At 37.0% G+C, this 13,887-nt stretch overlaps 1 protein-coding gene across 1 annotated transcript in view; it reads right to left on the reverse strand.

The window, feature by feature from the left end:
* Window positions 1-13,887, reverse strand: part of RPS6KA5 (ribosomal protein S6 kinase A5) — a 67,183-nt gene that overhangs the window by 46,622 nt on the left and 6,674 nt on the right. The window contains exon 2 of the mRNA XM_054275214.1: window positions 9,550-9,621. Within this exon, the coding sequence (XP_054131189.1) occupies window positions 9,550-9,621 (72 nt within the window). The remainder of the gene's footprint in view (window positions 1-9,549; window positions 9,622-13,887) is intronic.

A 13,887-nucleotide genomic window follows, 5' to 3' on the forward strand; every position in this document is an offset into this window, starting at 1 on the left:
TTTCCCTCTATGTTTAAGATCAGGACATCCCTGTGAATAAGACATTAAGCAAAGGGAGGGGCTTGAGACCTGAATGGATGGGCAGGCACTTCTGGCAAAAATCAGACAGAATAAGGAAGTTTACAGAATGTGGGAAAAGGGTCAGGCTACTTAGAAGAATACGGGAATATTGTCAGAGTATTGCAGCTATGTGTCAGGGAAAGCAAAGGTCCACTTGGAATTAAATCTGGCAAAGGATACCAAGGACAAGAGGGGCTTCTTCAAGGATATCAGTAGCAAAATGAAGACTTGGGCAAATGTGGGCCCACTGCCCAATGAAGTAGGTGCCCTGGTGACAAAAGGTACAGAGAAAGCAGAGTTACTGAACACCTTTGCGTTTTACTCACTGCTAAGGCTGGCCCTCGGGAATCCCAGGCCCTGGGGGCTTTCCCTTAGTTGAAGATAGGGTTAAGCAAACTTGGCACCCACAAATTCATGAGCCCTGGAGGGATTCACCCATGAGTGCTGAGGGATTTAGCAGATGTTAGTGTTAGACCACTCTACATCATCTTTGAAAGGTCATGGAGAGCAGGAAAGGCTCCTGAGGACTGAAGAAAAGCCAATAACACACCAGTCTTCAAAAGGGGCAAGAAAGAAGATCCAGGAAACTGTGGCCAAGTAGCCTCACCTTCATCCCTGGAAAGGTGATAGAACATCTATGTATGCGTGTGGAGGAAAAGAAGGTTATCAGGAATAGTAAACATGGATGCACCAAGGGGAAACCAGGCTTGAACAATCTGGCATCCTTCCATGAAGAATGAGATATGAAGATGATTAGAGAACTGGAGTATTTCCTACATGAAATAAGAAGAAGCCTGTTTCTTCTCTTTAGCCTGGAGAAGACAGAGGGGAATCTCATCAGTGTGAACAAATATCTTATGGACAGGTGTCAGGAGGATGGGGCCACACTCCTTTCAGTAGTGCTCAGCAAGAGGGTAAGAGGCAACCCACACAAACTGGAAACATGAAGTTCTGTAAGAATATGAGGACAAACTTCTTTGAGGGTGACAGAACACTGGGATGGGCTACCTGGAAAGGCTGTGGATTCTCCAACTCTGGAGCCATTCAAAACCCTCCTGCGCATAATTCCATGCATGGGTTAACCTGCTTTAGCAAAGGGGCTGGACCAGGTGGCCTCCAGTGGTCCCTTCCAACCCCAACCATCCTGTGATTCTGCAGTAGACACAACAGGACATTCTGTGAAAGAATGAGTGTTACTTTTGTAGATGGCAATAGTCATTGCTCAAAGAATCAGGAGAAAGGAACTGTGAAACCGTTGACTTCTTTAGATCAAGATACTTAACAAGTTCTTTTACAAAAAAGGTCTTTAAAACACTAAAAGGTTATGAGTGCAAAGGGGGCAATCCTCTCAAAAATTGAGAGCTATTAGAAGACAAAAAGCTAAAAGCTAAAATTCAGCTTTTTCAGAGACAGCAAGTCACCACTAGAATTAATCCTGCCTGATGCAGTCATATATGAACAAGTGAGGAAAAGAATTTGCTTGTTTTAGTAAATCATCCAATGCAACAGAAATCGAAGCTGACTGCTAAAAACTCTACCACAGTATCAAAATGCCAAGTAGATGAAAAAATAAAATGGCAGAGAAAATTTCAAATAGTAAACACATAATCCATGTGAAATAATATAACAGCACATAGTGTTAGAACTGAGGAGAGAAAAACAGCTGAAGTTACCGAAGACCACCCCAAAGAGAATGTTATAAACTTCAAGGAAAGTACTGAAGAAATTACACAAGCGTACCCACACCTTCAACACAAAGCCAGAAATCCCTTATGCTGTGGTAGAAATCTTTGTGTGCTCCTATCTTGAATGAAGCACACTGTTTTGGTACCTTCTCTCTTCTGTCCCCAACTATCTTGCTCCCATCAGAAAAAAAAAAAATAATTATAAAACATTAGGAAAGTATAAAACAACTCTTCTAAACAGGAATGGCACTAAACATACTGCCATGTTTTATTTAGCCTGAGAAAGTAGAGTACTTGGGAAGATTTTTACAGAGAATTAAAGAAGAAAAAAATCAAAAACTTGGTAAAGAACAAATTTTCATTATTTTTAGAGACAAAATAACTAAGGCAACAAGTTAAATCATTAGGTATCAGCATTAAAAACTATGCAAAGCACACAAACAACTATGCAGTTGAGCTGTAGAACTACTGTTACATGATACTGCAGCTGTCAAAAATGCAGATGAATTTTAAGATTACATAACTCCCTGAGGGAGAGGAAAGCACAGCAAATGTTGCCAAACTCTAAAGAGAATCTCTGGCTCAGGCAGACCCCAAAGTGTAGGTTGCTACCAGCTCACTAAGGAAACCATCACTGTAAGCCTCCCCTTAAGCCATCATGAGACAGAAAAACTAACCAGCTCATTGTTTTGTCCAACCCTTGTAATTACCTTCACACTACTTTCTCAAAGAGAATGCTCAAATATCTCAAACCTGAAAATACACTGGACAAGTGTATACAGTCCTGACGTGAGACACTCAAATTTAGGTGGCCCTTAAAAAGCTATAGCATACAGAGCTCCCAGTAAGCATCACGTGTAACTCCAGATTTCTTTCTGGATTTTTCTCCAGATGGGTAATTTAGAGTTTTTAACTACCAAATGACATGTGAGCTTTTTTCCTAGATCTGAGTTCTACTTCAGTGAGTACACAGATATGATTCTGCTCATATACTGAACAATTCTTTTTAAGGAGTTCTTTACCTGACTCATTGTACCCTAAGGAATCATGCTTCCCTTCTTTACAGAACGAATTATCTGCAAAAAGAGCTTTCATAAAATAAGTTTTCATAACACATCTCTCAAGAATGGCAAATAGAGTCAGAATAGGTGACATCTTTCTATTTTGTGAGATATGCAGGACAGTCTCTTTCAAGATTTTGTATTGCATTCTCCAACTTTGCAGTTACAAGATCTCAAGCATAAGTAAGCCAGACTGAATGGTCATCAGCTACTCATCACCAGGGAACAGGAATTTTATCACAAATGTTGGAGAACATTAAGTTAAACTAAATGAACAAAAGGCTCACGACTCTAACACTCAGTTACCTGTATCTTTAATCACATTTTATAAAAACATATAATAACACATCTTAGGTGAGAGAATGCAGTACCTACTACAGCTTTTCATGCAGTATCAGAGAAAATAATCTGGTAACAACTCTAAGAATCTCTAGAAACTATACTTTTATTGCCATAAAGAACTTTGCCATGGTACAAATTGTTTCTTCAGGAATCTGACAAGGACTGACAGAATGATGACGATTCTCAGCATTTTTTATGAGAACAAATCTTAAGTAGCACTATTTTAATCAAATGACTCATAATATATCCAACACCAGAATCTCTGATAGCACCACAAGAAATCTACTTAAAAGACAACACTGCAAAAGCTATTTATTTGAGTGGCAGCAAGAAGAGAGCAGATAAGCTAATTGCAATACTCTCACCTGAAATTGTACTTCAGTAAAGCTTTTTTCATTTCTCAAAGAGCAACATTTTAATGTTAATTCTCATAATGAACATTCCCATAATGTTCATTCTCACGCACATCTGATCTACTGCCCAGGCAGAAGTATTCAGCCAGCAATATATGCCCCATAATGAAACACACACAATCACCAAATATCCACCTCCCAAATTCATTGAAAATACATTAGGTGATAGAAAAACTACATACACAAACACAAACTTTGTTAGACTGACCTGACAGCTTAAGAGAAATAAAATAAAAATTTAAATAATGGTTATCAGCCTTTATGACGACTAAGAGATTTCATCAGCAATTTATACCAAATTTGCACTCAATTAGTGAAATAGAAAAATATAATTAGGTGCTAAAACTTCCCTTTTACTACTGCCCTTCCCATTAATACAAATTCATAGTAATATATCATAAGTATATATAAGCGTACATGTAAGTATACTTAAACATAATTATATATATAAATATTTATATTCATAGTAATACATCTCATTCTAAGTAACAATTCAGCAGGTCATTAGAATACACTTGCTGAAAGACAATGAGTTAAAACTATGAAATTTTGCTTCTTTCTTATTTCTGTACAAATGCAAGCACATTAAGGCATTGCATCACAGCAGCTGATTCTTACAGAGAAAAAGGAGCACAATTCTTATTGTTTATGGCACACTGGATGGTTTCTGTGGACTCCTAAAGTCATCAAAACTTTATGCTTGCATTCATAATTTTTAAATTAATCTTTTTAAGTGCTGATATAAACAACACCTCTTTATTAAAGCACTTTTTTTTTTTTACTGTCAGCGTAAGAATAATCATGACACTACAAAGGAAAAGGCTCAGAGGTAGAAAATATTTAAGGATTTGAATAAATTTCATTGTAGTTTTGCACAATATATGCCTAATGATATCTTTGCTCTGCAATTTGGATTTAGATTTAGTCTGCATAAGGAATTTGGAGGCAGAAATCTTACTGTGCTAATATCAGTCCATATGAATTAAAAATTGGGATTGACAAAGTTAGAAAAGCACATAGCTCTAGCACCTAAATATGGGGGTGGGAAAGCCAAACAGAAACCTTAACAAACCTCAAATAATAGCATTCTAAATATTTCCAATTTATTGTCTATGACCAAACTCTTAAAAACAGGGCATTCTCTATCACCTCTCCTTAGATATCAGATAGGCAAGAATCATGAAGGGAATTTTTTCAACATGATTATTTACTCCAAGAATAAATTTCCTCTTCCATTAAACAAGTGAGTGATGATTAATACGAAGGGGAAAAAGTGACAGGAAAGGGTAAGTTGCATCTTAAAATGTACTTTATGTCAGCATTTTGATTTTGTTTCTTTTTTATCTTTTTTTAAAGGTAAATTTATTGCAGTATTTATTACAGCAAATAGTTATAGTAGACAATACATGCCTAACTTTTTCTTTGTTTATTTTTAAAGGATGTCAGTTTTTAGAAGGCAGCTCTCAAATGAAAGAGAATCTACCACTGGATATGGATACCATTAGTTTTTAATTATTAAAAAATTACAGTAAATAATTTTCTTCAAAAATTTCTTTAAAGGTACTGCATTCCACTGAGGTTTGATGAAATCAGAACAACCAAGAGCTGCCTGAGATCATCATCTTACTTCCTCCTTTCCTTCTTAAATGTAAGGCTGGTTTTGCTATTCCCTCTGGCATTAGTTCCAATAAGAACCTTCACTATTGATCTCCAATTTAATGTACGGATTCTTTCAGAATTCTCTCGTGTATGAAAAGGAAAAATTTGTCCAGGTTCTTAGATTGAACACAGCCCCCTCTTTTCAGTCTGTTCTTCATGCAGAAAACCAATTTTCCATTTCCAAGCCCTGTCTCCAATTAGCCATCCCACCTACCATTCAGTATACATTCTAGCTGTCCTCAGCAGAAACTGAAGTAAAATATTTAATTGGAGTTTGGAATTATTTTTAGACACTCCCTAATTTGTCTCACTCTTCTGAGCACAGTATCCCCATTTCTTTCTTTTTCCTCATTTTATGAGAGAATATTTTACATGTTCTTCAATATGCTTTGAAAGAACTAACTTCATTTCACAGTCTTAACTTTATCAAAATACCTTCTGACCTCTTAGATGAAACTTCATTATATTTTCTTATATAATAAGATTTTTGAGATGGTTATTTAAATCTGACATTCATCCCACTAATTTTGTTCCCTTCATATGAATAAATCCTTCAGATGCTAGGGATCTTCCACATATAAGGTGACTATCCTACCCACATAAGCACTTAAATCCAGAAGAGCACATATAAAACATTCTCTTATATATGGTAGTTAGATTCTTGTTTCTCATTATTGTTAGTCTTCATTAGTGGACTGCAGTTCAAAAGGTAGAATGGATTATAAGTGCACATTCTCAAGAACCAATTGTATTCTTTCTTTTTAACCACAGCTGAAAGAGTGAACAAAAGTGGCATTTATTTAAGTTCAGTATAAAAAAAAGGAATAATCCATTGGTAGAAAAATGTATAAACCAGAAGGCACTCTACAGTGTTTTTCTTATTTTAAAAACACATTTTCAAAGAATGAAGCAAATAAGCCAAGTAGGCATGCATAAATCAACACAGCCACCTTCTCCTGTTGTTCCTTTCCTGGCTTTGGGAAGCAATTAGATTTCTTTGCTGAAAAGTAACCTTCTTCTATAGAATAGACTCTAGTTTTCCCTGTCACAGGGAGAAAAGCTTTAACTGAATAGGAGGGACAAGCTGGATACACAAACATGGACAGCAAATCTGAAAATTCCGTATTAGCAAGGCTATAACAGTAACAGAAAGAGAAAAGGATTTATCCCATTTCAATATACTACTCAGTACACTGACTAGAACATGGGCCAGTCAGAAGTCAAGCCAGTAAGAGTTTGTTCCCAAAGCAACAAGTACACTATTAATAGCTTCATTAACAGTGTCATGTCTTTCATTTTACTGATGTAAAGTGCTACTGATTTCTTCAATGAATCAGTTTATTGTATTACTACCCCCTAACACAACATAAAAGGATCCAACTCAGACTTTTGCTTTCTTGTCTTCCCACTGAGACTCAGGTCAAAAGAAGAAAGCATATATGATACAATTTTATGCATGATACAATTTTATACCAAAAAGCAAAATATAACAAGCATGCTTCCAATTGAGTGTATATATTAGAAGAAAGCAGACAAAAGAATGTAAGAAAGCAATTCAAATAAAGAAAATAGTAAGTATGAAATTATGCTAAGCCCCAGCATGAAAAAAGTTATGACAAAAAATGGCTTCCACGGGAGAAAATTCAGCATACACAGATACTATTACTAATAATCTTAAATGTTTGTATTTTTAAAATATAAAGCTTAAAAATGAAGATTTAAATAAACCTTCACTGCTGTTACCTGAAAAGAATCACCTCTGAGTCTGTAAGAAACTACCACAGTTACATATCCTTAAGCAAAGTATCATTTAATTTAACATGTTTTAAGTATCTTCTGTGGTTATTCCAGTTGCTTCATGGCAGAATGTTGTACTTAAAATATTGCAATTAGCTTCAACAGTATCTACAGTCATCACTTAATGTCACTGTGAGGTTTCAACACATTCTCCTTTGCATTAGATCAATTAAGTATTGGTTTGAAAACACGGCATGCTGCATAACTCCACAGTGAAGCATTTTAAAACAGCATCACATTTTTATTGAGCATTAGTTATGTGACCTAAAAGCTCACACCAGGATAAAGCTTTCACTGCCAGAGTAAAGGTGGCTTGTCTCTATTTGCTTATAGCAATGACCAGAATGTTTCTCAAGTTAGGAAATAAAACTTCATCAGCAAAACATCTTAGGAAGGTTGCAGAATCTCTGCTACTGAGGCTTTTCAGAATGAATCACCACCAGGGGTGATGCAGGTATAACTGACTGTGTCTTGGCCCAAGCAATTAAGGGACCTCTTGGAGGTCTGACCTCCTCAGATTCCTGTTTTCAGCAACTCCATGTGGCAGCAAACGTTGCCAGCTGACAGATGGTCACTTACCAAAAGCAAAAGGAACTAGTTTCATTCTGATCAGGTCACTGGCATTTAATAAAATTCGGTAATTAGCAAGCAGCAACCTCTGACACATCTAGTGCCTGAGTCTTAGCTATCATAGGCTTGAGACTGAACAAAGCTTCTCGACTGCCCTGACAGTCTAGACTTCTGAAGCAAAAAACCTCAGGCTATGAGCAAAACTGCATATCAAAAAAGTGGGGGAAAAAAAAAAAAAACCTACCAAAAAACCAAACACCACAACAAACACCAACTACTCCTCCTACAAATGCCATTCCAGGATACCCAAGGAATCCTTGGATTCCTAAAGCTTGAGGAATCCTTTATATTAGACAAAGATTAGATTATCTTAGACAAAAGACATTTCTGGAGCAGCAAGTCTGCTAGAGCAGGATGAAGTCAGACAGGCATGCTTACTCAACTTCTTTTTTTTACTTCACACAAAAACACAGAGTCAACCCCCTTGTCAACCCACTGAAGTAGCCTTTTCTGAAAGGGGTCCCTCAAAAATCATCCTGTTAACCTGAATGAATAGAATAGCTTTGCACTGCAAGCCTAACTATTACCTGCTATGGTTAAGAGTATTCCAGGCCAAGAAAAATTTGGCCAATCTGTTCACAAAGAAAAGAGGGCATGAGAGGTAGCAATGAGTGACTGCCAACAGTTTAACAGTAAGGTTATTTCAGAGGTACTGACTAAAGACAAGAGGAAGTCAGGCCACTACTGGTCTGAACTTGAAGACTGACCCTTATGAAATCACAAATTTACTTTGTGCCCCAAATGCAAGAATTGTAACACTAGCGTGATCTCAGAGCAATGGCAAATGTAATAAAATTCAAAAAATTTACAAATCCAGCCCATGTTTCCACCAACAGGACAGAAAGACACCCTCACATAAATTCATAATTGTTTATAATTTCATTTTTGTCAACCCCTCTCAGATCCACACTGACCATTTCAGAAAATTGCTTCTACCTAGGAATATGCAACATTTATCTATGAATAATAATGCTTCCTTGTATCTACATCTAACTATTTAAATTTAACAGCAAGGTTTCAACTTTTTAGCCAGTTAAATTTAAACTCTAAAAACTTTACTTCAGAAACAGAAAAATATCCTCTCAAGTGATTTAACTGCTCAATTAATTTCTAAAAGAATCCATCTGAATTACAGCTTCGCTGCCAGCTATTCATGGCTAATAATACCCAAAAATTTAATATCATTTAACCAGCATAAAACTCTGGCAGACCTTGATGACAGTCCACATTCATGATTATCCCCATCTACTCAACAATACATCTAACTTAATACTGACCAAAAAATAAAAAAGCATAAACACCCTAAAAAGAATAAAACCATTAGTCTTGTCTGTATATGGGGCTCTGTATCCCTTTAGCAAACAGAAACAAAGTTTTTTTTCATTACAGTCAGTAATCCTACAACATCTTCGAAATCTCCAACATTGTGCTGAAACCCACAACACAACAATGAACATTATTAATCTTAAAAAAATACTAGGATCTGACTAGGACAGAGTTATGGAGCCAACAGCAACCCTAAAACAGGTTAGTTAAAAAATGGAGCATCTTATTTAATAATGTATCAAAATTACTGGGTTTTTTACCCCCAAACACAGTCTGTAAACTCAACATAATTATCAAAACCATGTCTTAACACAGATGAAGTTTTTCACAAACTATATTAAATTGTCACAAATTTTCAACCATATGTTTTCTTTTTTCCAAAAAAAGCGCTGTGTTGCAGCATGTGACCTCCAATTTTGCATATCTGTGAAAATAAAAATTGAAAAAAATCTGCTATGCAATACAAAAGTGGCATCTTCCTAAAGAATGTTCCAATTACCAAAACCTCAGCACGAAAACAAAATCATACATAAGAGTAATGCTTCCAACATTTAACTTAAAAATAGTGCATCTTACCCCCTGTTCCAAGAACTTTCAGGAGCTCAAAGTTTTCAATGCCAACTTTCTCTGCATGGCCTGTCAAATTTGCTGAAGGGAAAAAAGAAAAAATCACGTCAGATATGTAGTACACCAAAAGAACACTGACATCTTACTACAGCCCCAGTAAAATCAAGTTAGCAGTTGAATTAAAAAAGCAGTGCTAAGAAGACATCCCAATTTCATACTATAGTCAACTTGAAAAGCAAGGGAAAGCAATTTTCTTGCTGCCATCAGTGTACCCAAAGGTATAAAATCCCAGAACAGCAATTGAAGCCCATCTATTCTGTATACACCATCTTCCAGTGTACCACTGGGCACCTCTGAAAATAGCCTGATTGCTGTCTGTAACTATGTGATTGGAGATTACAGACAAGGTGGAACTGGACTATCTCTTAGCCCTAGCACCCTGAATACTCCTTTTTATTTTTGGATTTTACTCTTTTTGGATTACATAGGAATGGAATGTATGGAATGACAAACAGAGCTCCAACAGCTGTTCATGCATTTAACACAGGATTGTTAAAGACTCTCCATTAGTACCAAGTACAAATTACCTTAAGGCTACATAACTTATAAGTATGGAAAAAATCTAAGCTGCTACAAAGTTGTGTCATTTGTTGCACAATCTGGAAGCAGGAGGTTCTATGTTTATAAAAATCTATAGCACTTTGGGTATTTATTTTGTCTAACATACATTTTTCTAAGCAGGGATGTGAAAACCTCTGTTTGAAAAAAGGGATTGTGCAGGGTTGGTTTATTGTTTACCTTTATTTTTTTTCCTAAGCTCCTATAAGAAAGCCTTATGCAGTTGCCATTTTTTCCATCTTGGATTCCTGTCATACTATTATGCATCCATTTGCATCAACATGACTACAAACCATTCAGCAAAAGCCCTCATGAAATGATCCAGGCCAAAAAGCAGCAAGACAATAAAGTAACTAAGCTTGATAATTCATGTGCAAGTTCAGTTCCCTGATCCACTTTACTGAGCAGCTTCATAAGCACAACTAAGGATGCAGCATCAAGTAGCAAGTGAGTCAATATGCACCACAGGAGCTGAATGAAGCTCACTGTACTGCTCCTGACTGCAAACAGAACAAATACTCCTGCTTGAGCTACATCACAGCAGTAAGGAGACAGCAGAGAGGTGGCCGGTCTCATGTGCCAATAAAGGAGTTATAGAAAGTAAGACAAACTGAGTTAGTGTCTATACAATGAGGGCATGTTCTGTCACAGAAGGTAAATTTAATATTACATGTTTAATATTACTATTTAATATTACATATTACTCTTCTTAACAAGTTCTGAAAATGTTACTCAACACTGACACTTTTAAAACACTATCTTTCCTGCCAGGGACATCAGACGTCACAGGCTATTCTAAAGAGACCAGGGCTACAGTATCCATTTTTTAATGAAGGAGTGAACATCACTGAAGAGATTCAGGACACACAACTTCTCCGGACACCAGCTAAGTAAGCGCTGAACTCAGGGTGGGAAGAAAGTTTTCACTTCAAAATCCACCGATTTGGATCTTCCACAATGGACTACTCCAGAAAGGTTCTCTCACATCCTTTAAGAGTGTCAGCAGAAGGCTTTTCAACTAAACACCCTTCTACAAAGTAAAACAGTCACTTAATCCTTCCATATTCTTGGAACTGAATATGGTAGGATTAAGGAAGTTACAGGAAGAGTGGAACCCAGAGAAATGCTGCTTCTCCAGTAACATGCTGAAGATTTGCAGTGCTGGCTTCAATCCTAAAATGAGATTAAGCCTTAAAACTCAATCTATTCATCTAAACTGTACCATAAACTCACATTCAATAATATTAGTAAAACCTTTCCCACTTTCATGAGGCTACACAATAAAAAGCTGAGTGCTATCTAGTTTGAATTATTATGTACTTGTTTCAATGTGAGCTGTAATTTTGTACTTTTCCCTTAATTCCATTTTTACTTCCACTCAGGATGCTTAATGGCCTTATCCTAAAAAAATCTTGAAGGTTACTGGAATATTATTTTAATAATAAAAGGAGAAAATGACACCACAAATAAGCATGTGGTAAATGCAAAATAAGACCCATCTCATTCTTTTTACATTATACTGAGGAAAAAAGCCATTCCACAAGACAGCTAAAGGATGCTGCATAACACACACAAGTATGACAGGACACATGAGACAAACTCTCTCGCAATTACTCCCCATAAAGCAAGAAGTAAAATTATCCTTCATTAAAAAACAGGAAAAAAAAATCTTCAAAGCTGTAAGAAAAGATGAACAATTCCCAGAAAGTGCTCCTCCCAATGTTGCCACATGGCAATGGTTTTGCTCCAAGAGGCTCAGTTGCAGTGTTCAGTCCATCTCTGAAGTCCTACTGCAAAAAAAGCAGGCTGAAGAACCTGTTTCTGCCATTTTCTAATAACTCCCCTAGAGCAGTCCTTTGCCTTCATCTGCTGAAGCAGGTGCAGCACTTTGACACTCTAACAGAGGTGATGTGCAGTTTCTCCAGGATAAAAGTTGTCATTCCAACATTTCCTTCAGCCTGCTTTCAGAAGCATAAATCTCAAAATATCAATTATTCTATTCACCACTCCCAGGAACCTGAATGGCCATTTCTTGAAGACCTTTCACCAGGGATGCTCTCTGCAGTTACAAAACTGTTCCAAAACTGAGGATTTTAAAGGGTTGCAATGAGACCACTACTACTACTAGGACTGACAGAACAGTGGAAGGCTTCTCACACCTTCACAGACATCACTGTGCTGGAAATGGTGATTAGCTCACTGCATACTGGCACAATAGAAGAATCCTGCATTTACTAATATTCTACTATAGTCCACACCCATCAGCATTGAACCAACATGGTTAAAGAGAATATGCAGCTGAGGACTACAGCAAGAGATAACACATCAACTCAGAAAAAAATAGGAAATGGAAAGGCCAGGACATCATAGTCCCCATAAAAATAAAGAGAAAACAGAGATAATAGTCACCATCATCACCTCTGAAGGCAGGAAGAAAAGAAATATCCAGAAATACTACCACTGCAAAGACAAGCCTCCCTCTGCATGCAGGGACAGCAGTGCCCAAAGACCAGAGCTGTCATTTTCAGTCCCCTGGAAACAGGGCAGCCTGTCTATCCAGACTGTCTATCCAGCTCTCCTTGATGCAGGATCTCCAGATGATGTAAGAGACATGACTGCCATCTGCACTACACCTGAACTTCGAGAAGGCCTCAAGGGAACTAACAACTGTGCAAGCTGGTACTGTGCAATGATTCTGTAAGCTTTTAATTGCACTTCTAAGATCTTGAGAAATAACATTTCAACAGTGTTTGTTCTCAAGTTAAAATGTACTCTGTCCTCTGCTTCTGGACCCCACTGCATACAGGTCTTGAAGCAGACAAATAAAGCTAGAGCTTCCTCTACTGAACTAGATTGAGCTCTGCTGAAAGTTGAAACTTGTCCCTGCAACATAAGACCAATTCTTCTGTTTCATTGAGCAGAACAATGAAGCTCAGGCAATTTTAAGAACAGAGAAAACAAGAAGGAAAATTAGAAGACATTCTGCAATACTCCAAATATTAGGTTGCAATGTCTAGTATCAGTATCAACTTGATCTTGAACTGTTACTTCAAAGAATGGCCCATCCCCACTCACATAACAGATCTACTGAGGTCACAGCATCAAAGATCAGATGTTGCTTTATAACTTGTACATTAATGCCTTACTCAGAGTGGAGAGAGGGTGCACACTCCTTCTGGGGGGAAAAAAACCCTGACACCATGCAACAGAAACTATGCAACTGTTATTTATTAGACACTGAAGAAAATGCATATGCTATCTGTTATCTGCTATATAGAGTTATACTTTGTTACTGGTTACAGCAACAAGAACTATTTGTGAAGGAAGTAAAAGTAAAAGTACCCTGCAGTCCTTGTAATCTGAGAGACCATTGCCACCGAGTAAGTGCCAGGTCATTGAACAAGAGCACCATTTAATCAGCTCAGGGTACTATCTTACAAGCCTTAAGTGGAATTTAAAAACCATAATATCTTAAGAATATTTTTCTTAGGCAAAAGAAAGAATGTAGAGCAAAAGTAAAACACACACAGAGTTCTGAACTCATGTGAAAGAAAAGAATATACAGTTCACATTGCTCTGAACTTCAGGGTATCAGTTGAGGTAACTGGGCTGGTAACTGCTCTAGATTCTCTAGAACATTAGATGCTTAAGGGTAAGACCACCTGAGCTGAGAAAAAAAAATTAAAATTTGAAAAATATTTGGAAAAAATTCAAGCTCTCACAAAGCTG

Source organism: Melozone crissalis, unplaced genomic scaffold (genome assembly GCF_028551555.1).
Source record: "Melozone crissalis strain CALT ecotype California unplaced genomic scaffold, PUWL_Pcris_2 ptg000018l_1, whole genome shotgun sequence".
Classification (NCBI taxonomy): domain Eukaryota; kingdom Metazoa; phylum Chordata; class Aves; order Passeriformes; family Passerellidae; genus Melozone; species Melozone crissalis.